At 36.8% G+C, this 27151-nt stretch overlaps 2 protein-coding genes across 2 annotated transcripts in view; both read left to right on the forward strand.

The window, feature by feature from the left end:
- DENND6A (DENN domain containing 6A) overlaps positions 1–8132 on the forward strand; it is a 34889-nt gene extending 26757 nt beyond the window's left edge. Inside the window, exons 13-20 of the mRNA XM_083351610.1 lie at positions 194–259; positions 349–413; positions 1203–1292; positions 1960–2013; positions 2100–2209; positions 3612–3714; positions 4008–4082; positions 5094–8132. Coding sequence (XP_083207736.1) covers positions 194–259; positions 349–413; positions 1203–1292; positions 1960–2013; positions 2100–2209; positions 3612–3714; positions 4008–4082; positions 5094–5219 — 689 coding nt within the window. The 3' untranslated portion in view covers positions 5220–8132. The remainder of the gene's footprint in view (positions 1–193; positions 260–348; positions 414–1202; positions 1293–1959; positions 2014–2099; positions 2210–3611; positions 3715–4007; positions 4083–5093) is intronic.
- Positions 8133–14528: 6396 nt separating this feature from the next.
- ARF4 (ARF GTPase 4) lies at positions 14529–26482 on the forward strand. Its single transcript, XM_083352920.1, has 6 exons — positions 14529–14890; positions 20472–20552; positions 21146–21255; positions 22410–22481; positions 24399–24524; positions 25578–26482. Exons 1-6 carry the CDS (start codon positions 14824–14826, stop codon positions 25662–25664), a joined length of 543 nt encoding a protein of 180 aa, XP_083209046.1. The 5' UTR covers positions 14529–14823; the 3' UTR covers positions 25665–26482.
- Positions 26483–27151: the final 669 nt, after the last annotated feature.

Below are 27151 nucleotides of genomic sequence, written 5' to 3' on the forward strand. Positions count from 1 at the left end.
CAACCTGATCCTTCAAAAAGAGTTGGAAGCAGGTATTCTCTTCTGTATCTCTCTCCCCCCCCCAGTGGGGGCCTGGCATTAACTAAAATGGAAAGATTTTTAGCATATAGAATTACTTGATGAACATGAGCACCCTGGAACATTAAGATACCAATATTTTATTAAAGGATGACCTTTTCATGCCATTTGGCAGGTGAGGTTCCGAAGCAAGTTAAAGTAAAAAAGCTGAAGAACTTAAAAACCTTGGATTCCAAACCAGGTAATACATTTTTTTTCACCTTATAAATTTCCAATTTGGAATCCATGTGGGTCAACCCCAGAGATAAATTTAGCGTTTTTCCTTCCTAGGTGTTTATACATCATACAAACCATACTTAAACAAAGATGAAGAAATCATAAAACAATTGCAAAAGGTATTATTTCAAACTTGGAAGTATTAGCAGTAATTGATACTGGAGAGAGACAATGCTTATTTTCTTTGTTTTCTTCCTTTTTTTGAACAAAATATGCTTTATTTTCACATACGGAAGATGGCCATGTCCCCTTGTTATTTGGGTTGTTGTCTTGTTTGGTATTTATATGTTGATGAGGTATTCAGGAACTGAGTTGTGGCTTTAAAACTGCAACAATCTTTCAACCTTTCAACTAATTTTCACCTCAGCCAACCTGCTGCAAGATACCTATGATAAAAACATTTTAACGGTCCCTTTCTAGCAGCTGGCTACTTGGCAAAGAGAGAAAAGGGTGCAGAAAGGTTTTTTAAAGTAATGTCAAAGAAGGAGTCCTCATTCTTTTCTGTATTCTGGTTCCACCCATTGCTTACTTCAGCTTCATCCATCTTGCAGTCCCCAACAGATTATTTCTGTAAAAATGGGAGCCTTAAAATACCACCATCACAATGTTTTCCATTATTCACATATTTGTGCTCTATTGTCATGTTACGCAAAGAGCAAGAATTGGATTTTACGTTTTTGGGCCAAAGTCTTTAACCTAAATGGGCTGCATTTTATCCTTGTCATATGTTAAAGATCTATATCAATGGTTTAATCTGTGGCTTTAAATAATTTGACAAAAATTCTGGCATACATTCTCTTCCCCCCATTATATTGTAAAAACATTATCAGTATAACCATTGTACATTAACAGTTGCTTATCCATTTCAGTAGAGTGTATCTGCAGTGAACATAATTGCTTTTTTTCAGGGAGTACAACAGAAGCGTCCTGCAGAAGCCCAAAACATAATCCTTCGTCGTTATTTTTTGGAATTGACTCAAAGCTTCATTATTCCTCTAGTAAGTGAATGTAAATGAGAAACCCATTTGTTTCTTAGTGGGAACTGTATTTTTTATCATTTTTATCATTTATTTCTAGGCCTCGAATGGAGACAATTTGAACAGTAGACTTTCTAAAAAAAAAGAATTATACAAAACCTGTTTGATAATAAAATAAATCATAATCCTGAGTGCAGTTTCTTTTTAATTGTTTATTTATCAAAATGTGTAAGTTGCCTAGATACCAGTTCTAGATTCTTTCAAAGGAATCTGAATCTAAAAACATGTTTCTTAGCAGTACGTTCTTTTGCACCTTGTAATTCCAAGACAAGTAAACACAGCTTTTCTTTCTTAATTTGTACTGTGTCCATTTCATAATTTATTTTAGGATTTCAAAATTCTAAGAGTTTTCTCAAGAATAAAAAGTACTAGATCTTGTACTAGATCTTATGCATGTACTGTTGTGCATATACAGAAGTAACACATATTTTGAAGTTAGGCAAGGCTGCACTTCAAAATTTGGTCTTCCACAGAATAGATGCTAGAATTAGCATGCCAATTTTACACCTTTTATTTCAAAACAGCTCTTCTAGTCATTTTTTTTAATCAAACTACAATACGATGTTAGATTTGGCTAATACCTGCTTTTCTGTACAGTATCTTATTTTTGCATCTTGTTTTTCTTCAGGAAAGATATGTAGCAAGTTTAATGCCTCTGCAAAAAAGCATATCACCTTGGAAGGTGAGAATATTTTTAGAAGCTCAGAATTTGTTATGTATACACGCACAATTTCTGCCCTGTTAGCTTATAGTTCTGTCTTCTCATAGAGTCCTCCACAATTGAAGCCATTCAGCAAAGAGGAGTTTATGAAAACTCTTGAAAAAACAGGGCCTCAGCTTACTTCTCGGTTAAAGGGGGATTGGATAGGATTGTACAGGTAATTTTTTTTGTACTAAAAGAGCCTTAGCATGATACTCATTAGTAGACCGTGTACAGCTACATTAAATTTTATTTATTTATCAAAGGTATATAGCCACATATCTCACAAACATGACTCTGGACAGCAGCGTACAATAAAGCAGTTAAAACATATTTAAAATAACAATTAAACATAAATATGAATAAGATTGCAGGAGAATGAACCAGCATCCTACACACAATGTAATCATCTCATTACACTTGCCGTTTCTTGCTTATAAAATGCATACTTTTAAAAAATCTTATTTTGTGTTTTGAAGGCTATTACTAAGGCATTAAAATGTGTTTTGATGCTTCTTAAAGAATCATGCTAAAAGTATACCAGCACAAAATGTAATATGCCATTCTTTCCAGTTGCTAGCTAGGTCAAATATTGCCCTTTATCCACAATCCCTTGTAAAATAAGCTTTAACTGCTTTATAGTTTGGGAATGGAGTATGTAGATGAAGGATGGATAGAAAATTCATGATTAAATTGCTGTTTATAAACAAGTCTCTGAAAATTATGTTAAAAAGTGTGTGTGTGTGTGTGTGTGTTAAATGTTTGTTAAGCATTCAGAATACACTTGCTTAGTCCCAGACACGGGACAAATCTTATTTCCTGTTTCAGCCTAGCCCAAGGCCATCCACAGGCAGTAGTCATATTTGTCTCCCTTTATTCTTTGTTAGCAAGCCAAAAAATTTACGTGTGTGTGTGTGTGTGTGTGTGTGTTTTAAGTGTTAAGTATTTAGAATACCTTGCTAGGCCCCAAACACGGGTCAAATCTCATTTCCTGTTTCAGTCTAAACCAAGGCCATCCACAGGTAGTAGTCACAGCAGTGACAGCTCATATTTGTGTAAATTTTTTTGATTGCTAACAAAGAATTAAAATCATATCAGTTTCCCTTTAATTCTTTGTTAGCAATCCAAAAAATTTGCGCGCACACACACACACGTATGTATGTATGTATGTATGTATGTATGTATATAAAAATTCATTCTTAAAACATCTTCCGATAAGAGTTTCATGGGCACTTCACAGTATTTTGGTTTGTGAGATAGTTCTTTGGAAGTTTCTTCTACATTCAAAATATTATGTTTTCAAAACACAATAATGCTGAAGTTCATAAGCATTCTTCCTCTGGCTGCTTATATTGCAAATAAAAAGCCAATATTTGTTACTAACCCTAACTCTAATTATAAGTTATGAGACATAGTAGACATATATTACAAGAGGGTTCTTTGTCAACGTACAAATGTAAGTAACTCAAAATTATATCTTATGCGATTTCATTTGGAAATACATCTGGTTAAAAAGATAGATATTTGCTTTGATTGCAGAATATTCTTGTAGTGAAACAAATTTCCCCTTTGTCTTAAAGGCATTTTCTGAAATCTTACAATTTTGATGGTTGGTTCCGGACACGGCGAAAAGAAATGACACGGAAACTGGAGGCACTTCATTTGGAAGCATTGTGTAATGAGGTTAGATCAGCATCTTTCCATCAAGCTTTTTCACCTATCCATTCTTTAAGTGCAGAACAGTGTTTATACTTGAAAATCCAGTTGAAAATGTGCATATCAAATTGAAATACCAAGTGCTGAAGATAGTTTCCCACCCCTGGTTTTAAATTACATTGAAGAATCTTGGTATGAGTAGTAGTATTAAAATCGATAATAGTTTAGTTGTTTCAGAATTGGTTTATTTTTCTTGCATCTTGCTTGATGTAATATTTATGTATGTAATTAATTTTCAGGCACATTTTTTCTTTTTCTAGGACTTGCTTTTCTGGAGTCAGAAACATACTGAAGTGGAAACAGTGGATCTAGTCTTAAAATTAAAAGCTAAATTGGTATGTAGATTTTTTTTCAAAGCATTCTGTATGCCTTTGCTAATGTTTAGGTGTTGTCCCTCTTTAATTATTCTACTTGACACATAAATTGTCAGAAAGATCCAAGAAAACTATATTGTATATTTGTCCATTCTCCTATCCATGAAAGGATAATGCAAAGGAGTTTTGATGATCAATAACCAAGGTTCCCAATTCCTTCTAACTAGCATTGTTACTCCCCGGTCGATAGTTTTTCTTCCTGGCATCTTTGTGGAACATGTTTACTGCAGTTTCACATGAACATATCAGTTGCTCTAATTCCTTAGACTGAGAAATAGGCAAACGTCTTTAGACCAATGGGCATTTATGAAATGTTGAGCTCAAAAAAATCCCACCCATTTTACCAGAAGGTTTCTTGTTAATTTGCAGCACGCCAGCTTCCCATTTTTTAAAATTAATATTATTGATTAAAATAAAAATCAACTAGAGAAGGAGGAGCTGGCTGGGTCCACTTTAACATCCCAATTTAACATCCCCCAGACATTGCCTGTCCTCCTTCCAGAGTATAAAAGTGTAGTGCTTTCTATTTTCATTACTACCAAATATGTATTGATGTTATTTTTTTAAAAAAGGTGCTTATCAGAATAATATATTTGTTCACAGCTCCATCTGCTGGTCAAATGCAGTTGAAGGGAAGAGCTATTTTCCATTTAATTTAAAACTGAATTTACTTCCAAGAGGTGGAAAACATTGAAAACCTGTCAACAATGAATTAGTAAAAGTGCCCTATATCATTGGTTCATATCTCTGAATATAGTTCTCCATATACTGACGGACAGTAGCACTCCAGTTTCAGAGAAATATCTTTCCCAGGCCTAACTGAAATATTAGAAAACTTGAGCCTTTGATCTTTTATTCTACTGCTGAATTTTGCCTTTTAGAATTAGGTAGATAGATATTAGATGTAGCAGTGATAACTTGGTCTTAGTTTAACATTGTAAAATGTTTTAATTTGCATTTTTATAATTATAGACTGATGGAGACAACTTACCTGTGAAACCTGGAACTATCGAAAAGTTAAAGAAGCACATTGATTCAATTATACTTGCACAGCCAGAGGATTTACAGGGTATTTTGACCAACACTGGTTCTGTGTGACTAGTGAATACTGCCATATTCATCATATCACACATTTCAAAGGCTTAAGGAGGAGACTTGGAGAACTGCAAGCATGAAAAATATCTTGTTATGGAAACACACCTGATCAATGCTTTTAAAAAGCCTTTTAAAGCAGACTTTAAAACTCAACTTGAATACAGAAGAAGATGGTGTCAATTATGTGTAAAATTAAGTGCTCTTATTGAATCTTAAATGTATTTTAGAATTAGACGTGCAATGCTGGCGTTGCAGAACTGCTTCAGCTGGTGGTGCTCTGCCTGATTTATTCCACTCAGGGGAAGCAATATTCCTGCTGGTTTGGAACACTGCCCACCAAGATGATAGCTTATATTCTCCAGTGGGTATTTTCTTATTTTATCTCCTAATAAAATCTCAGATCGCTGCCTAACCCTGACAGCTCTTCTCAGATATCACAGTTCTGTTTGCCAAGGTATTCTGTTTGCCAGCATTCGGGAGCACCCTGTGGTCTTGTACAGATCTCTTGCTCTTCTACTTATCTTTTGAGATCTTTGCATTAATTGTAGTCTGATAAACTATCCTGTTCAAATTATAGGCAAGGAGAGGTCTGAACTGAGGTTGAAACCCCTTCAGATCCTGGTTTCAGGAAGACAATTGATTATCAGTTTAACTTAGATGCTCCAGCAAATTATGATGTTATTAATGTGTGGATGAGGAGAGTTCATGGAAAAAGAGGACAAGGAAAAAAGGGAAATACATTCCTCTAGTCACATCTGCTTTGTGACACCTGAATGGAGCTGATTGTCACATTCTATGCATAACAGTACATTACTTCTTTGATCACAGATCTAATTCTATATGTTAATCAGCTAAACTATAACATAATTAAACGCTTTTTCTTAAAATCATTTTCTTTTTAGAAACCTATGAAAAAAACTATCATTAGTTTATCCTTCCTTCTCAATTTTTGTAGATTTCAGTCAGTATTTCTCACTAAAGGCCTTTTTAATTAGACCTTTACAGCAGTAGGTCTTACTGTAGTACTGAAGTTAAAATTAAAGTGTAATTCATTTTCAAAGTATAAGTAATTAGAAATCTATATACAATGATCAGCTGCCTCTCTTACTTCAAACATCACAAATCACTTTCTTGGGAAATGTTTGAAACAGTCCTTACCTCTCATCTCCAGATATTATTAAAATGAGCCAAAGTTCATATGAATGAAGCAGTCATATGGCCTTCACGTTTACTCATTCTACCTGCTCTATGTAAAATACCACACATCAATATGTAACTAAACATTAAAATATTTTCAAGAATATACACATCAGGCTATAGAAAACATTGCACATCAAATGGGCTACTGTACTGGGGGAAAAATGTTTCCTTATGCGAAATATATGTTAGTGGTCCCTTCTGACGTCCTAGTGTAAAGAGAGTTTCCTCAAAGGCGACCTACTGTTTTATGTGAATTCCCATGACACATTAACTGTAAGTGCAACTAGTGAGCGTGCTCTTGCTGCCATGTTTCTTTCTTCCCCCTGTGGTGCACTACATCAGGCAGACCCTATTCAACTAACCATCATGGATGAATGGAAACTAGACTTTGTCCCTGTGGTCTCTAGATTATACACTGGTTTATGAAAATCCAAAATGACAGTCACTTTAGGCCATAACATGCAGTAAATTGCTAGTCTCAGAAAAAAAATCATGCAACAGGGAGTAACCCAGCAAAATACTAGTGTTCATTAACAAGTAATTTGCAATTCATGTAAGTACAGGTACTGTTTTGGATTAAACAATCCTACAGATTGTAACCAGATTATGCAGTTTTGTGCAAATACAGTTGATCCAAAAGGACAGACTATAGATGTAATTTTCCCACGTTGGACTGGACTAACAGTTATTTCAAATTATGTCTGCTGCATAACTATTGAAAGAACACTAATTTGCATTAAATTACTGTCTGTTCCAATGTTATAAAACATTTAAGATGTTTTGCTATTACGTTATATTAATTTAACTTATATTTCTTCAAAGAGGTTATGCAAATCGCATCTGTCTGTACTCTTAAGTTCACACAATGAGCCATTTTTCACAGGCAATAAATAATTGCTAATGTATAACTTTTTTGTTCAAACAAGCATTTTATAATGTATATGAAATAGGACTTGGAGAATTTGTTCCAAGAATGTTAAACCTGTTCTACTGTGTCTAAAATTATATGTACATATGTACATTCATATCAGAGATTTCATAATTATTGTTTCACTGAATATTCATTTTGAGTAAGATTAACATATAGGCCTTTTGTAGAGAATTGTCTCTTGACATTTTGTACCATTATTAGAGTTTAGATTTAGTTCCAAACTGCTCTCTGTATTTTTAAGAAAATGTATTTTAGTATTCATTTATATGAATTCCAAACCAAGATGAAATTGAATTGTAAAAAGCTGACTTCTGCAATTATGCCACTATTGCATTATTGTCTCTCATATTCTTTTTGCACATTTTAAATAATGGCCACTAAATCTTCATTAACTGAAGCATTACATAGTACATTTGAACTAGCTACATTAGCTTATTTTCCAAGAGTATTTTTAAATGAAATAAATATCACTTTTATAGAAACTTTCTATGTTTATTCAGTGTGTTATGTGATGGAAAACGTTTGGTACTTCTAACACTCAAGAAACCTCAAAAAACCTCTATGCCAATATTTTTACCTCTATCCCCTTAGCCTAGTTTATTAATACTATCATTGTGTCATTTTAAACTTTTAAAAATTATGTCTCAGAGCCTTTAAACTCAAATTGAAAATGTGAGAGTGGTGACACAGGTTTTTTTGTGAGAGAAAAAAAGAGTAATAAATCATGATGGATGGAGACCCTACCAAAAGGGAGCCAAATTGCAAAAGACATTTGAAAATGGATTCTATACACAAATCTTGTTAAATCTCCATACAATTGTTGGTGAAACTTTTGTTGTTGTTATGGCTTCCAAACTGCCTCAGTTAAATATATACAGTATTTTCAATTATTTGATTTTCCTTTTGAGTTTCTAAGGGATTTCTAATCCTCTCTGGGAGGGAAAGCCTGGTAATTGTAGCTTTTTATCATCTACAATAATCAGGTTAATAAGTTCCAAAAATGAAAGCTGTTCTAAGATTTCATCACTGGCTTGGTAAAGTCAGCAGGCAAAAAGTCATGATACAAAAAACTATGGTACATGTGGCAACGTGATACAAATCTTTGCCTTAGTGTTCCTTCAACTGAGCATCTAGTGCAAGTACATTTGTCCTGGATTTTGTGTAATTTTACATCTTTCATCACTTCTTACCTTCCTTTGTAGATGCCCATATTGGTTGTGTTTGTGCTACATTTTAAAGTATTTAACCACAGCATGAGGTAGCTAATTAAATGGAAATTTAAAAGCCATGTGAGGGGAATGGGGCCACATGTTCTCTCACTAAGGTGTCTTGCTAGCATGTAGTATGATGGATATGGCAACTTGGTTAGGATCCTTCACCCATTATTGATAATCCTGCCACAAGGATATTGTATATACTGCATATTGTGTTCATACATATGTGTGTGCACTCGCCTTGAGTCTGTTGTCTCCTCCTGTAGTAGCCCCCACAGCTTTCTTTGCAAGATTTTGTAGAAGTGATTTACCATTGCCTCTTTCCTAGGGCTGAGAAAGAGAGACTGGCCTAAGGTCACCCTGCCAGCTTCATGCCCAAGATGGGACTAGAAGTCACAGTCTCCTGGATTCTAGCCTGATGCTTAACCACTATACCAAGCTGGCTTTCAAATTTCAGTCAAAAAATATAACCCATACTTGTTAGTAATATGGAGTAGCTGAGGTTTAAAAGCTTTTTTTAAAAAAAATTATTCTCGGGTTAATATTTGTCAAATACAGTAAAAGTATTAGCTGGGCTCCATAACCTGCCAAACCAAAAATGGCCATGGATGGAAGCCTTTGAATTGCCTGAGCAAAGAAGTGGATAAAATCTGTCTTTTGTGCTGATAGCATTGCATATTCTTTCCACCACCACCACAAATTTGACAACAGACAGGTTCAAGATCTGGCAGAGCTATTATGGATCTATTCAGTAATCCCAATTTCCTTTTTCTTGGACTGTAATACAAGCAAAGTAATGAGAGCTCTGGCTTCAACACAATTGCAACTTGCATATTCATGTCAGCTAGATGTTTTCAATTTAAACAAAGCAAGAAACTATTGGCAGGAAATTCCTGATGTTGGGAAATATGGTTTGTTTTTATTGCTGCAACATTTCCAAAGAATGGAAATTTAATTTTGTTCACGCTTCACACACATTGGGCTGAGCCATGCTCTGCTAACCACAATACATTTGATTTTGGCTTAAAATGTGTGAACTGATACATCCCACACCATGGCTTATTGCAAAGCACAAATTCAACCACTGACTGGGTTCACATTACAGGCAAAGCATGATGTAGTAGTGTTAACATGGACAAGGATATTGATTGAATAAAAGTGAGGCAAATGGCAACAGCTGGTCACAGTAGTACAAAGTTATAGTGGTGGAGGGAGGCTACTGCCAAAGCAGTAGGGGCAGGCAACATAGCCATCTGGAATAAGCCATATCATGTGCCTTCTGACAGCATCAGGTAAATTAAGTATTAGAGTCATAAGGCAGTGCCCATTCTCATGAGTGAGATATATCAGTTTGCCATGTTCAGAATCAAATTACCCCCTCTCTTTAAAGGAAAGGTAGAAGACACTGCAGAGAATCTAAGTAAAGATTACAGGTCCCATCTTCCCCAGCAGCCTTCATTTAACATTTGGAATCTTCAGGAAGATAGACAAGCCAGGAATTTGAAGGAGAGGGTTGTTTGCTTCAGGACTACAGAAATGGGTAAAATGTATAGTCAGAAATTAGCATTAGACTTTGCATTTTTGTTTGGTTTATTGTGCTAAGTCTCATTTTTACTTTCTTTTAGTCCCTCTGTACAAGTTCATTTATACCATCTTACAATCTGCTTGGAAGACCACATTTTCTTTCTTTTTTCTTAACTAATTTGGAAACTGCTGGATTACTACTGTCTGGAAAGCTCTGTAATTATCTTCTTTCACACTGCATGTCTAACTGTTAATAATGTTTTAAAGAGGGTTATTTTTAAAATTGATTTTGTTTATCTCCTTTGAGATTGGTTTTTCTCCCAATGAAAGAAGGAAGGGATGGATCCTCTAGACCTCCAGTTCGTGGATCAGTACCAGGCTGCAGCATGCCAGCAACTGGTCCGCACAAAGCAAAGCCCCATCTGTGAGATGGAGGCAGCACACAAAACCACGCATCCTCTGGTCCCCGGAAAAACCTGTCTCCATGGAACCAGTCCCTGGTGCCCCAAAGGTTGGGGACCTCTGCTCTAGACACTGTGTTAAATGGTTCAGAGGAGGCACTATTTGACTGATTTCAATTATTTGAATGTTATCTACTTGAATAACTTTAGGAAGCTTGTAATAATACTTTAAAAACATCCATTAAATCCAAAATTCCAAAATAATGTTCAGTTTTAATCTGAAGCTGTCTTTCTAACACATTCCTCAAAGCCCTGCAGAAGTGCAAAGTCTTTGCTTGCTTCTTGACAGATAACATCACAGGGCTCTGTGTAATCAACTATTTCACTCTGAGAGTTCAGATCTCCATCTCCCTGATTTCTCTAAGAGTGGACATTCAGAAGGGGTCTAGGACAACTCACCATGGCCATCTTGCCATGGACAATTCCACATGGGTTAACACAATAAATGTTATCTGCCACTGTTTCTTCATTATTTCCATTTTTGTCAATGGAAACAACGTGAAAGAAACAATGGCAGATAACATTTATTGTGTTATCCCACATGGAACTGTCTGCGACGAGTTGTCCCACGGCAGGATGGCCATGACAAGATAGCCACGGCGAGTTGGTTGTGGCGAATTGTCCCATTCAGCCTTCAGAGGATCTTCTCTCTGTCAGATGATGCAGGGCAAGAAGATAGTCCTGAAGATAACAAGGATCCAAGCCATATACAGCTTCATAGGTAGCATCCAATACACTGAATTGGGTCCAGGAGTTTGTCTACAATTTATGTTGTTTTTGCAAAAGAGGCATTACTCTGCTGAACTAGCTAGGATTTTTTCAGCTTTCAAATGTTGATTAGAAAGGCAACACAGGGCATGAGAACCCAATCTCTCTTGCATGCTGAGTTTAGGCAGGAGACCAGTGGTGGATGCCGGAATGTATCAATAGCTACTATAAGCAGGATGCAGCTTATCATAGTATGAAGCCTCAAGGGCTTGTGGGAGAGGTATTAACTGAATTAACTGAAATCTTTACACATTTTAAAAATCTCATCAGGATTTATTAGCTATATTTTAACAAACTCTAATAGATGGTCTTTGAGTGTACAAATTTTATTCTGGGTACATCCCAAATTTTAATTATTTTTTCTTTTGTACTTAATGTTTTTACTAGGTCTTTTTGTTTCTTCAGTAAAAAACAAGCTTTTTGGCTTAGCAAAGCTGTATAGCTAGGGCCATAACATAGTTCATTTCATTTTGGTTTAGCAGAGTTTATGACTCATGTCACACATGGCAAGTGTGAACATCCTCTTGGTAGCAAGAGTTGCACTTAACACTTTAAAAGGGATGAAAACTCTAAAGCTACATTTCACATATTGTTATTATGGTTGATTGCATGGGTAGCCAGAGATTTAGACGATTTGGCATTATTATCCACTATCTTGTCCTTCCCAAGGACCTGAGATAGGCAGATGGTGTTTGATGGTGTTAAAGGTACCATTGCAAGATGTAAGCTTTTCCAAATAAAACTGCCTTTTGTAATTGACTGATAAGGATTTTGATAGTCGCAGTGTCCCAGGTTCATGTTTTCTTTTGTGACCTTCTGACAAGCAAAGTCAATGGGAATGTCAGTTGTTACTAATTTAGCAACTGCAGTGATTCACTTGACAACTGTGGCAATAAAGTTCCTTAATGAGGCAAAGTTCACTTAACAAATGTCTCACTTAGTAACAGAAATTTTGGGCTCAGTTGTGGTTGTAAGTTGAGGACTACCAGTATTGAAAGAGAAAAATAGTAACTGGAGGACAGATAAATGAAAAACCTATCATGCAAGCTTCGTTATAATTTGAGGTAACGTTGAAGTATAACTGATTTGCTCTTTTCTTTCCTGCTACAACAGCAGTACAACTTGAACATCCATTATAGGAGGAAACAGATTTGCATTCTCAACCACCACTGAAAGGAGAGCTATTTGCCTCTGATGAGTTTACTGTTTAAAGCAGAAAGCAGATTTTGCTAATTTGTTCAGCTGTTTTCCAGATCATGTACTGTTTATTCTGTCCTTCACAATGAATTAACGTTCAAAGATACCTATTGAGAAATCTGCCATTGCATAAATTTGCCTCTTTCTTAAAACTAGGGCTGTTTAAGTCAATTGAACTGCAGGGATGAAGTAACCTCAGGTAAGTGTGAGTATTTGTATATATTTTATTGTTATAGTAATTTTTAAAGATAATGAAAACTTTGTAACTGTGAGCAATCACTGCAATTCAAAGACAAATATAAATACTTGCATTTGATTGGTTAGATGATGAATTTTTGATTAATACTTTAGACTGGGTTTGTGAACTTTGGTAGTTTATATGTCTTATATTGCAACTCTAAATACATGTGCCAGGTATTCTGCAAAACTCATCAGGACTTTCAATAAATTCAGTAAGTTTGTTCTCAGCTGAAGTTTTCTTTTTAGAGTAAAGAATCATTATTAAACAAATAGACTTCTCAAAAAATAATTTTCAATAAACTTTATATCAGTACAAATCATGTTGCATAATGGTGTCCAGTAATGATTTTTTTGGAGAAGACTCCGAGTCCCTTGGACTGGAAGGCGATCAAACCGGTCGCCTAGAGATCAACCCTGACTGCTCTTTAGAAGGCCAGATCCTGAAGTTGAGGGCAAGAGAAGAAGGGGACGACAGAGAACGAGGTGGCTGGATGGAGTCACTGAAGCAGTAGGCGTGAACCTAAATGGATTCCAGAAGATGGTAGAGGACAGGAAGGCCTGGAGGAACGTTGTCCATGGGGTCGCGACGGGTCGGACATGACTTCACAACTAACAACAATTTTTTGGGAAAGATTGACAATATTTCAGAGACATCACATAGCCCTTTAAGAATTGGTGCACATATTAAGACTAGCTCAGGATATTATTATTGAAGAAAATAAAGGACAACACAGCATTCTTTTAGGTATACTGAACATCAGAGTATCTGTCACCAGATGGGGGTAACAATGTGGGGTGAACAGCTCTGAATCACCTGAAGTGGTTGGTTCATTCTGTCCTAATGGTAAAGTTTACCCTTGTGATCGAATTTCTTCCCTAGTGAATCTCAATTACTAGTGGATAGCTGAATGTATATAAAGGTAAGGAAAGCCAGTCTGGCATAGTTGTTAACATGCCAAGATAGAAACCAGGAGACTTTTGAGTTCTAGTTCTGCCTTAGGCTCAGCCTTGCCCCACTCACTCTCAGCCCTGGGAAGGAGGCAATGGCAAACCACTTCCCAAAAAACTTGCCAAGAAAATTGGAGAGACTAGTCCAAGCAGTTGTCAGAAGTTGTCAGATTCAAAGGTAAAGAACAATAAAAAAATGAATATAAAAGTAAAGGGACCACTGTGTGCACCCATTCTTTGATAGATAGGCTTCTATTTTTTTCTCAAAGTCTTCTTGATTTAAAGCAGTTTTTGTTACTGTTCTTGTTAGTCCAATAGAGGTGAAAACGTTTGCTGGTCTACAATGAATCACTCCCAGATGACTTCCCTCCATCATATGAGACTCAGACTAGCTGGAATCTAGAGCGTCGTCATCCAGTTACCTCACCAGATCGGTTACTTGTAGGAATTAAATCTGTGACAACTGAAACTACGCTACCTTTGTTCAAGCCACTGCCAACCGGAAGTAGGCCTCGAGTTTGACTAGGAAGACTCTGCCTCCCAGTACACATTGCTGCGGGGGAAAAAAACCGGAAGAGCAGTTCAGAAAGAGTTTGAAAAAAGAAACCACTACAGTCCCCAGCATGCTCCGCGCCACATTCCATTTAAGAAAGGCTAAACCTCCGGGTTCCTCGAGAACTCTTTTTCCCGTCGTGCCGCAGAAGCACAAGACTAAAGCTTTCAAGGCCGCTGCTAGCCAGGGGCACCCTGGGAGTTGTGGTCTTTTCTTGCCCTTCGTCAGCCTGGTTCCAAGGTTCGTGGGGGCGGCGCCGCGGTGAGGATGTGGCGGGCGTGACGCGATTCTGTCCGCGTTGGAGCCGGGGCGGTCGTGACGTGGCAGAGGAGCGAGCGAAGGAGAGCGAGCGCCAGGCTCCCCGGACGCAGACAAGAGCAGCCTCGGTGAGCGGACGCCGCCAGCCCCGTTCAGCGCCCTGCGGTAGCTCAGCGCCCTCCGGAAGAAGAAGCGAAGCGAAGCGAGCGGCAGGGACCCGGCGTTCGGCTCGCTGCTCCTGCCTTCCCCCCCTTCGACGCGGCCAGCACCATCCCGCTCGCTCCTTGCGCCGCAGCCCCAGCCGGGAGCCGCCATGGGCCTCACCATCTCCTCGCTCTTCTCGCGCCTCTTCGGCAAGAAGCAGATGCGCATCCTCATGGGTGAGAGGCCCCGCCGTCGCCGATTCCGCACCCGGCGCAGCTTTTCCTCCTGGGCGCAGAGCCGGGCAGCCTTGCGGTGACCCCACCCCGGGCATAACCGGCGGCCCAGCGCGTCGCTCGGGAGACTGGGCTGCTCCTCGCCGCGCTCGAGTCCCCCCCCTCCCACGTAGCGGGGGTTGTTGCCTGCTGCCTGGCGGGGCTTCGTCCAGGCGGCAGGGGCGCAACTGAGGCCGGAGGCAGAGGAAGCGGCCGCCGAGTCTTTCGGGGAGGCCTGAGCCGCCAAAAGAGAAAGGAAAAAGGGAGAGAGAAGCGGGGCGGGTGGGAGGGGGGGAGGCTCGGGGTGGTTGGGGAGAGCCGGGATCTCGAGGATCTCATTCAGGATCTTGCCGAGGAATCCACCTTGGAAGGTTTAGGTCAGGGGTAGGCAACCTCGGCTCTTTTATGACTCGTGGACTTCAACTCCCAGAATTCCTGAGCCAGCTATGCTGGCTCAGGAATTCTGGGAGTTGAAGTCCACGAGTCATAAAAGAGCCGAGGTTGCCGACCCCTGGTTTAGGTCAAGGCGACTTCTCTCCAGCCCCCCCCCCCGGAGGCCCCGGCCAGGATGTGGGGTATTTCCCCCCCCCCCGTGCGATGGAGCTTCTTCCTGTGTTTCAAAATAAGTCTTAGGTCTGATCCTTTGCAAAGCCCTCGTGGCTGCTTGGGTTCCTTTTAAAAACATTTTTTTTTTTGGTTTTATTTTTGTTCGATCCAAATCATCTTCCGCATCAGGAAGAGGGTTGGAATAAAAGCAAGAGAAGAAGAGAGGTGCCCTAATGCTTATTAAGAGGCATTCGAATCAAGGTCGCTTACAGGTTTTTCTTCTTTTTTTTTTCCTGACTTCTTCTCACATCGTTTCTAATTGCGAGTCGAAATGTTAACTGTCTAAATGAATCAGTGTACGAAGCTGGACCTTTAGCACATATATTTTTAGTATTTGCTGTTGGGAGATGGGCTTTAAATTGAGATACTAAAAATACTTTTAGGTATTGACCTGAATAACAAGGGGGAAAAAAACACAGATGGTCGAAGAAAAGATGTATAAAAGCATTGGTTATATATATGTGGCTGATAGCCTACAATATTAGTCGGAAAATTTGACCTAAATATATAGTTGTTCTAAAATAGCCATGGTTTTGAAGTCAGGTTAAATGAGTATGTGTATTTGAAATTGTGCAACTGATGTGAGAAGATTTTATTTCGAATTGCAGAATTGTGCTTTCTCTTAACATTTTCTGTTATTCTCTTGTAGCTTAAGGATAATATTTTGATAGTTTCTTCATCTAAGCTTATTTTTTTAAAAAAAAATTCAGCTGCCTGAAGATGTTCTATTTATTCAGAAACCCAGCATACGTTCTGAATCTTGTTTAGTACATATCTTGAATTCTAACTTGAAAAATGAAAACACGGTCTAGTTTGACTTATGTGTCTCCTCACACTACTAAAAGCCAAAAGAGAATGTTGGAAGCTTCAAGTTTTAGATTTAAACTAGTTTCAATTTATAATTGAAACAGCAGTATTACAGGACAAATTTAAATGAGACCTTTCTGGCTGCATACCTTTCAGTACTAAAAGTGCTGTCTTCCTTGGCTAGTTGTTATGCCAACTAGAGTTGAAAACATAGTTTAAAGTATGGTTTGTTGTACCAAATTAAACTATGCAGATCCAATATTGGACACAGTAACATATTTCTATTTATTCATCCAGTGAAGAATGTATCAGACTTGTGCACACAGTACAGAAAAATAAGAGAGTACTGAGAGCAGGCTCTTTCATGGACATTGTAGGTGTATCAGTTTGACTTTCATTGGCTGATGAAACATCCCAGTGTGGGTTTTTTTTACATTTCATATTAATTCTGCATGATTTCAAAACTTGTATTCACCAGGGAAATACTCTGAAATCATAAAAATATACATGCAGTAATTGTAAAGTGAGTTAAAAAGGATTTTAGGGTTGGGTTGTTGTCCCCCACCAAAATAAATAAATAAATAAATAAATAAAATAAATTCTCTTCCACCAAAATTTGGAATGTTATACACAAAGACCAAAACTCAAGAAAACTATTTCTTCTGTCAATAAAGAATGGGATGTTTTAAAAATTGGGTTAAGCATTTTAATGCCTATCTGAATTTTGCAGTACAATTAGGTATGTTGGAATTGTCTCACAGGGCTTTCCGGTGTGTGCGCAAAACCCCCCCAAAAATCCAGAGCTCACCCAACCAAACTTACTTTTCTCTTCCTCCCCTCAGGTAGCTTCAGAGGGTTGAGTGGTCCCTTTGAACAGAGCAAGCTGTATTCTATAGGGAGGCATAGTTGGAAAAACTCTTCTGCAGTCATTGGATATTACTAATGCTTGGCTTTATTATAGCACATTATTATTACAGCTATTATAGTCATTGACTTTTTTACTAAACTAAGTGCCAGTCTTTAGGAAATAATATTGATCTGTTTTAATCGTTTTTAAAAATCATGTAAAAATGCTCAGCCGTAATTTTTCTTATACAGCTTCAGCTTAACTGTTCCAGATATTCTCAATAATGACAAAGTTGTTCCTGTTAATCATCTGTTTTAAATATATTAGTAGTTCAATGACAGTACTCTAGATAAGAAGCTTCATTTTAGTCCAAAGTATATTTTTCACTTTGGTAAGTGAGAACGCTACTTAAGGTGTAGTTTCAGAATCATAGCTGCCATGAAAAAAAACATAGGTTTTTTAAATTTGTGGTGACACCTGTAAAGGCTTTTTCCCTTTTTCTTCTTGAGAATGCTGTATATCTTGATTTCTGGATGTGGGATAGTATTATCACACCATTTTCAGTTTTCCTGCAGAGCTGTTCACTTCTCTCCCAAATTCTAACCTCCCCCCCTTATATATTATTTGCTTATTCCGCCCTACCTTATTGTTCACTCTGAAATATTTCTTCCAGATTAAAAGCCCCATGCATTATATTTTTATAAACAAGGAAGGCTTGCTTTAAATATTCTTAACTGATCAAAAAGTAGAATATAACATCCCATTTCTATTCCCATGCACCTCTCTCTAGTCCTCTTGTAAGAGCACTTCTACACATCAAAAATGGTACTGTGTGAGGGGAAAAATAATGGTACTTTATTTTGTGAGACTAAATGCATCAAATAATAGAAGACCTCTATGTGAAGAGTTGCCACTGTAAGGAAGAAAGAAAAATCTGGGAAAAATTTCTTTGAGGGAAAGATGGGCATTTTGCAAGATACGCTGAGCCATAGAAGTTTGCTTCAGCTCTAGTTCTGTGATTCTTCCTTATTTTAATAACAAGCCATAGTTTCAGACTTTGATTCTCATGGCTCAGTTTGAGAGTTAAGAATACTATATGAGAATTAACTAGATGATTGGTTTGCATGCAAATCAAAAACATACCTTCATGGGCTGATGTTATAAACGAAAAGGGGCTGTGGCAAGAATTTGGCTGCTTAGTGCCTATGTAGAACAATAATAGTTTTTCAACTGTTGTTTTTCTTTGTATAGGGAAGTCCTAAAATTAATGCAGTATTCTGGACATTTTTATTTCTGACCATGCTACACCATTGTCTTGAAAATTGGGAAAGTCAAATCGAATGCCATATTTAGATTTTTATACATTTTATACATTTTGTTCATATGCAAGCACTGCTTTTCACACTGTAGGGTCTAAAATGAAGTCACATGTTTTCACAAACTATATATAAAATTCTAAGAAACATTTCTTTTTTTTAAAAAAACAGCATAAGAAAATGTAAAGGCCCAGCATCTAATTTTTTGTGGTGAGAAAGATTCAGAAGGGTTTCTGTTGAGCATAATATAGCGTTATTTTTTCTTATTTCCACTTGAAATTCACATCCCTTCACCAGATGGAAAGAAGGGAATGAAAATATTCTGATTTCTGGTATCAGCCTACCTTAGCATTTGTGAGTGCTTTATTGAGTTAGGAATGATTAAGCCTGATGTTTGTATCCCCAAAATATAAAATTTTATATGAAACCTTGGCTTAGATCTTAAAACTTGTAACAACGTGGATTTTCCTCTCCCCTTTTCACCTTGCAATTCCATGTAGCTTTCACATTTGGGAGGTCAATACAGAATCTGCTTGAATTGTTTATGACAATCCTGTGCTTTATACTACATACTTCTCATACTAAGCATTTGGGTATGCATAAGTCTGCAGGGGAAAGGGGACAGTATACAGCAGGGGTGTTAAACTGTCGGCCTGTGGGCCGGATGCATCATGCCAAAACTGCACCCACCCCATTGCTGGCAATGGGAAAAAAGTTGCAATACGTTGTAACACAACACATGATGTTGCGAGTGTGACAACCCTGGTATACAGTCTTTTTTAATTACAGTTATCGGGATCCCCAGCATGCTCACTAAATAATTATGAAATACTATGTGTAAAAGAAGCATAATTTCCAAGCTAATTCTTAGCATTCTGCTGTCTTACAAAATACCTCACATCTCTCAAGGATGGCAACATGTAATGCAAAATTTTGTGAGTTCTTGAGCTTAATTTCTTTATGCAAAATTGTCATGTTTTATGTATTTTAATATCTAATATATTTCAGCCTCAGACTGAAACTGCATTATTACAGTATTTATTGTATTTATAAGTATTTATAAGATATTTGTTTAGCACTACTGCATTTTTCTAAATAAGGCTCAGAATGCAAATTTGCTTTTATCTAGGCAACCTATGTGAAAATATATCTTTATTTTAAAAAAAAAGGTTAATTGAAAAACTCAAAGGCTAACATTATGGTTACGCAGCATGGAATGCAACTCATGTGAATTTGAACTTTATAGTAACATGCATTTCAATAATGCATATCTGTTTTTAGGGGAAAACACAATTTTAGTATACTTATGTAAATCTTGTATTTTTCTACAAGTATGTTAATATTTCCTCCCTTTCCCACCCACCCCCTTTGATCCTATTTCAAAGATGTTAGCATTTCCTTTTTGATACTGATGTTGCAGGGAGAGCTATGGAGAGGTTTTTCTTTTCCTATAATGAATCAAATTTTTATCAATGTTGATTGTCACATATTGTTGTCCATTTTTATTCAGACCTGCCAATTGCCAGTTCAGAGTTAATTCGGTCTTGTGTTGAGGAAACTCTGGCAGTCTTCTATTTGGGAACCAAAATGATACAAAGCTGAATATTTCAGATGACCTAGAGACAAAAAAATAATATTGCAAGCTATATTGAATAGCAGATCTAGTGAACCAGAATTAATGTTCAGAACTCTTGCTTTTAATATTTAACTCTTTTGGTTAAGCAGCTGGTCCAGAAGTGATTGAGACCAGTTACAAATCTCAAAATAGGAAAATAAATTGCAAAGTGAAGAGGGAAAATAAATTGTATTTTCATCGTATGATTTAGAGTACAATTATGATATAACCCACCCTAGGAGATGGACAAGGAACATTTACAGGATAGAAAATCTATTTTGAAAAAAACCACATGGCTGAATCTGTTGTAAAAAGTGTGAAGAGTGAAAATTGGCTTTATTTTTTTTCCCCTAGTTGGCCTGGATGCAGCTGGAAAAACCACAATTCTCTATAAACTCAAGTTAGGAGAGATTGTCACTACAATTCCAACAATTGGTAAGAACATAGGAATATATTAATTTGTTAATATTATTGATGTTAAATAAGTTTAGGTTTTTAGGAGAATTTCAGTTTGTCACAGTATATGCTTGAATGAAATTTCTAGAATATTACACTATTTTTGGTACATTATTACTGAGCTCATAAATTTTATGACTAAAGATAATCCCAGCAAAGAGAAATTCTAGAGCCAGAGATGAAAGTGTCTGTGGCCAGTATACCATTTTTCCTGCTACTCGTTTGCTTCCAAGATCAACTTTATTCATAATGATATTCAGATAAAAGAAGCCCAAAGAAACCAACATTGAAAAATGTTCTACAAGCCAAGATAAAAACTCAAGAAGAAGAAATCTTTGTTGTATTTCTTTTGTGTTCTAGCACTATAATTTTGTAAAAGTTACTAAATAAATTATGTTTTTTTAGCTCTTTGTGAATATATTTTGTTTTTGTCAGGTTTATATAATGCCATCCCCACCCCTAGATCAATCAGCTCTTTAAGCGTTGAAATGTCCTTAAAACTAGTTTGAATGATACTGCAGTTTGATGTGATTGATATTTCTGATAATTATAACTTTCTTATGTTTGTTTAGGCTTTAATGTGGAAACAGTAGAATATAAAAATATTTGTTTCACTGTTTGGGATGTTGGCGGTCAAGATAAAATTAGACCACTCTGGAGGCATTATTTTCAGAATACACAGGTAAGTCCTAGCAAGTTATTTATTTTTAAACACTCATTGAATTAACTCAATGACTCTGTTATTTAGGATTTAAATAATATCCTTAATTTTGCTTTATTTCATGGTGCTATTTAAGTTAATGCATTTGATTAACTGAATTATTTTATGTTTGTTTTTATTATTTCATTTACCTGTACTTGTTTATTATTGGGGATGGGATCCTATAGCTAAAACCAGTACAAGAAGTGTCTGGAAGATTGTTTCTCCAGATGCCAGCAAGATAGGTCAAGGTTTAAGGGTTGTATCTGTGATGTCCTCATTGCAAACAGTAGTTAGGTAAAACACAGGTCCCTGGGTTTATGAGTCTGCAAGGCTGAAGAATTAACTACAACAGTGTGGCCGTATAGATATTTGGTTCCCAGCATTTCTCAGATGATTGGGAATGGAAACTGCAGGATATAGTAGCTGTCTCATGTCACTTACATAGTTGTTCTCATGAGTTGTGCTCCTCTTCCAATCTTCTGAAACACACAAGGTGAGCTGAGACATTGGACCTTGTTTCCATTCTTTTCCATCAGAGGCCGGACTATTAGATATGCTACTATCCCCTCAGAATGGAATTGTTTTGCTACATAGCTTAATGAAGAACTTCAGTCACGATGGGCAGAACTATATTTCAAGCAAAAATGGCTGAAAGCATAAGTGAAGCCTCACAAAAGACAGCAGGGCTCACTTGGTCCAGTGCTCAGTGCAGGAATGGAAACTAAATAATTAGTCCAAAAATGTAACCGTTTGAAAGCTTAAACTAAAAAAAGAAACCTAATGGTATCACTTAATAGGACTGTTTGATAGAAATAGTCTGGAGATGCATTCTTTATGGTCGGCTAGAGCAAGTTGCATCATTTTGCAAATACTGTTAATTCATTTGTAGCTGAAGAGATGGTTTTTCATTGAAAGCTATTATAAATTGCTAAAGTTTGGGTATACTGTATTTGCTTTCCTGGCTCTTTTGAGTTATTGGCACCTAGGAACAGATGGCATGTCAGGAGAAAAGCTTGATACTTTGCATGGTTTCATATTTGAAACTGTAAAGATAGATGAAATCAAGACAGGATTGACTTGCGTCTTTTTATTTATTATTGTCTCGCTACATTAATCAATACTTTTCCCGCCAGGGTCTCATTTTTGTGGTAGATAGCAATGACAGAGAGAGAATTCAAGAAGCAGCAGAAGAACTGCAGAAAATGGTAACTTTTAATCAGAATGTGAACAATTTCTCTTTCTTTTAAAAATAATAAAAGTGGAATATAAGATAGCAAAAGATAAAAAACCCCAAAAGGATATTGGATGTCCAGAAACATTATTATATGCTTTAGGGCTATGGAAATAATTAGGTAGAGCCTGCAACTCTTTAAAGTTACATATATGCAGTTTGCTTGGAGACTAAATATTATGTAAAGCATAGAAAAAAATTATAAATTGTAAACATAAGGAATTAAGAACACAAGATAAGAAAATGAAGGGGGATTACTGCTAAACCTAGTTCATACCAATCCTGCTTGCTATACCACTTTGTAACTTTCTGTCTTTGCAAATCATCCTTGCTTCCATTGTATCCAGACCCTCCTTTGCCTTTTAGCCTTAAAACATCTTGCATCCCTCTTGTCAATTGCATCCAGCCAGGTTGGATGGCCAAGTTCTTGCTCCTCACATTCAGTTCATTCCTCTATCCATAATTCATTTATTTTGCCATTTAGTTGTAATTATTCACAATAATGACCAATCTACTATTTTTCCCTATTGGCTATATGTTATTATATTCAGTCACAATCATTCAACAGTGATTCATTCTTGACTCTTTTTCTCTTGTTTTATTGCACACATTTCTTAAGTGATCCAGTCCCACAGAATTCAGTCTACCTTTATGCTTCTTCTGATATAAAAAGTAGATGCCAACATGCATTTATACAAAGCAGTTTTCACTTTTAGAGAAACATTTTGTGCAGTAGTGCACATATAATCCCATTACATTTCTACCAGCATTTGTACATCTTGAGATTTCTTCATCCATTTTTCCATTTTTAGTAGACATTCTACCAAGTTACCCAAACTCATTTAGTTGCTCCTGCTTGTCACCATTTATGTATAACTTGGATTTATTCATACCGCTTTCTGTTTTTTGATCAAAATACATGTTATTCATCAAATGTAAAGCTGCCTGACTTCGTAGAGATTCTAGGAGGCATATGACATTAAAAATAGAAATATTAGTTTTCAGATTCATTCTCTTAGTTATATCTTATCTAATATTTTCTGCAAATCATTTAGATTCTCAGCCAGCAACATGGCATCTGCATACAAAAGTACATGCTCATTCATATTCCTACATGCCATGCCTCTAACAACTCTATCATCACTCTTTAGAAATTTACCTATAAATACCTAAACAGTCAAGAGAGCTTCAGGGTTGAGCCATTTGAAATGTGGTCCATTTAATATTCATACTTTATTTCTATGATATATGGGTCTTACAATATTCAATAACTTACCTCCCAACCACACATTCACATAACATGCTCTCTCTATGAATGTCCAATAAACTTTTATTCTCACCTGAGTACATTTTTCAGTGAATGCATTTCCTAATGTAGAAAACTAGTCTGCATACCTCATGTCCAGCATAAAGCCAGACTGCATTTGGCTCACTGTCACCTTTGGCACCATTTCAGTGAGAATTCTGCCAAGCATCTTCCCAGGGACACTTAACCAACTAATTCTCCCTGTAATTTTTGCATTCATGCTTGCTCCCTTTTCCTTTTGCAAAGAGAAACAATAATAGATTCTCCCACATTTGAGATACAGATGAAGCCTTTATACATATGGAAAATTAGTTGTGCAGTCATTCTACACCAATATTTCAACATTTATCCAGTTATACTACTTATACCTGCAACTGCTATTTTTTCAAGCTGGTTGTTGTATTTTGTTACTTTTCATCAATTTTTTTCTTGGACAATATGGTAATTTGATGATATTAGTGACTGAACACCATTTGGTGAAATAAAGGAAAAATACAGCCTGTATGCTATTGTCTTTTTCCTTTGCAGGTTTGTTTATAAGAAACTTAAAAGAGGGAAGTTATAATGTTTTTTCCCCCCTTCCAGCTTCAAGAAGATGAGTTGAGAGATGCGGTGCTGCTTATCTTTGCAAACAAACAAGACTTGCCAAATGCCATGGCAATCAGTGAAATGACAGATAAACTAGGCCTTCAGTCCCTGCGTAATAGAACTGTAAGTACTGAAATTTTCTACATTCAGTGAAACTTCTGAATAAAAACCTGGCATTTGGTATAAGTATTTGTGTTATTCAGTGCAGTAGTGTTTTCCTATTTTCCTCAGAAAACAACACCTAAATGTCTGTAAGTGGCACTTAATACAGCAAAGGGAGATTGGCATAGTATTTTAGTCAGCCCATTTTCCTGCCTGGTCTTTTTTTTTTGCCGCCAAAAGAGGCACCAGGTGTTATTTTGGGGGGGGAGGGGGCGTCTTTTCCACTCACCTTGTGGCAGTGCCACCGACAGCCCCACTTCTTCTGTGGCCAAAGGAGCAGCTTCATTCTGCAGCTGAGAATGGAGCTCAGGCCTGTGTTTCGCAGTCACAGGCCTTTCCAGAAGGCCTGTGCAGCCGAGAACCAAGCTACGGATTGAATCTGTATTGAATCCGTAGCTCAGTTGTTGGCTGCACAGGCCTTCCGGAAAGGCCTGTGACTGTGAAACACAGGCCTGAGCTCCATTCTCAGCTGCAGAATGAAGCTGCTCCTTCGGCCGCAGAAGTGGGCTGGCAAGGCAAGTGTCGATCCATGGGAGGCCTGGCTGCAATGGTACGCCCCATCTCCTACCCCTCCAGCTTGATTTTTAAGCATGTGCCTGGCCTCAAAACTAGGGCTTATTTTCGGGGTAGGTCTTTCTGGGAAACACAGTATAATCATTTTAACAAGGGCTATGTTTATATTCATCTATAATCATTCTGGCCTACTGTGGAAAGAAGAGTACTATGAAAATGAAATAAGTTTTGATTCATTCAAGTTAAAACTCATGCTATCTTTGACTATAATTCTGCATAAACTATTTCTTTAGAAATTAGTAATTGCTGGAGATGATAACAGTACAGAGGCTGATTGCATTTGCCTTCTTCCAGGATGTTTTTTGACATTCCTGCCTGTGTTCTGGTTTATTATTGCTTAATATAATGAGAGACATGGGAATTTGTCCTGGATTTCAGAACTGAAATGTGTTCTCAAGAACAGTACCAAATATTAAAATATCACTTCCTTCTGTTCTACAGTGGTATGTTCAGGCTACCTGTGCTACACAAGGTACTGGTCTATACGAGGGACTTGATTGGCTGTCAAACGAGCTATCAAAGCGTTAACTGCAACTGGATGACTTTCGCACCAAGGACACGTTTGATATAAGTGGTCTAGGCTTGTTACATCAAAATTAGCTGCATCTTGGTTATTATACAGTATCTGGAACTGATTTGGGCAGGATATTACGGCATTTTTACTTATTTTGTTGCCAATTATTGTTCTCCAAGCTATATGTTGCCAAGGTAACAATAGGCTTGGACTAAAAAGAGAAACTCCTTAATTTGGAAAAAGTGTATCTTCTGATTTTTTCCTTTTGTTGTTAGCCTAAATGCCTGAATATAGTTGTGACTTTGAAATCTATTGAATGCTTATTGAGCCCCAATTCAATTAAGTATATTTAAGACCCCTCTTATCTCTTAAGTTACCAATACCTTGTTTCATTCCATAAGACAGTCTGCTGACTTAATCTACCATTCCATTTATATTTATTTCTCTCCCTTATAAAAACACTTCCTGATGTTGCCAAGAATTCTCTAAAACACTATTCAAATCTTCTGCACTGAGGAACATTTTATTAACTTCCCCTCCCAATTGACCCACTTTTGCCTTTGTGTGAACTCAGCCTGATAATACTTACTGTGCTGGTTGCAACAAGCTCATTTGAGTTTGTAAATATTCAGCAGATTGTCTTCTTTTTCCTTTTTGCATGTTGCTTTCAATATCAGCCTGTTTTGCCCAGTGTATAATAGTTCTGCTAAAGTTTTACTGTTTATTGGTGAACATATCTTCATGAAGAGATTTTGAAAATTCTTCAGACTTGATGGATTAATTTCTTTATAACCTATTCAGAATTATTCCTAATTAAAATGATACAAATGTATAGCTTTGTGTATGCTCCTTGAATCTTACGTTTGTGGAACTGATAATATGAATGTGTGACATTCTTTTTCAATAAACGGAGTTTTTTCTGTACCTTGAACACAAACAGATCTGAATAGATTTTGAATTGTTTTCAATTTGGCAAAAAAATTAAGATGGGCAGTTAAAGTTGTGTACAACATAACTGATTATCAAAGGCAAATCCTGTAAAAGTGTTTTGAAGCTGTAAATCTAAATCCTTTTAAGATGTCCAGATATGAGAGTACTTAAAGAGTTCAGAATGGTAATAAAGTTCAAACTGCCCAAAGAGTCTGTTTCATTAATGATTGACAGAACACTTTGGTTTGCTAGCAATTGTCCTGCGAGTTCCTTCCACGTGGTCAGTTATCGGATGCTTAGATAGCCACTCAATTCAGAAACCTTTGTATATCTGTGCTCAAAAATTTGAATTTTCTAATTTCTTTTAATCTCAGTTATAACTGATGCATTTAAAACTGAATTTTTAATTTATTGAATTACTTTATATCATTCAAATAATCCTCCAAACTGCTAAATTGACATAATAATACATTAGTTGCATACTTCATATTAAGCTATATCTTCTCAGGCTTGTAATACTTTTGACAAATTATGGTATTTAAGAAATTAGCACAATTGGAGAACTGCCATC

This window comes from Vipera ursinii (genome assembly GCF_947247035.1).
Source record: "Vipera ursinii genome assembly, chromosome: 2".
Lineage (NCBI taxonomy): Eukaryota > Metazoa > Chordata > Lepidosauria > Squamata > Viperidae > Vipera > Vipera ursinii.

Bases quoted from the DNA above. Each gene is read 5' to 3' on its own strand.
- ARF4 (XM_083352920.1), top strand. From the start codon at position 14,824: ATGGGCCTCACCATCTCCTCGCTCTTCTCGCGCCTCTTCGGCAAGAAG. The intron at 14,891-20,471 runs GTGAGAGGCCCC...TTTTTCCCCTAG, and splicing joins GCAGATGCGCATCCTCATGG to TTGGCCTGGATGCAGCTGGA. The intron at 24,525-25,577 runs GTAAGTACTGAA...TCTGTTCTACAG, and splicing joins AGTCCCTGCGTAATAGAACT to TGGTATGTTCAGGCTACCTG.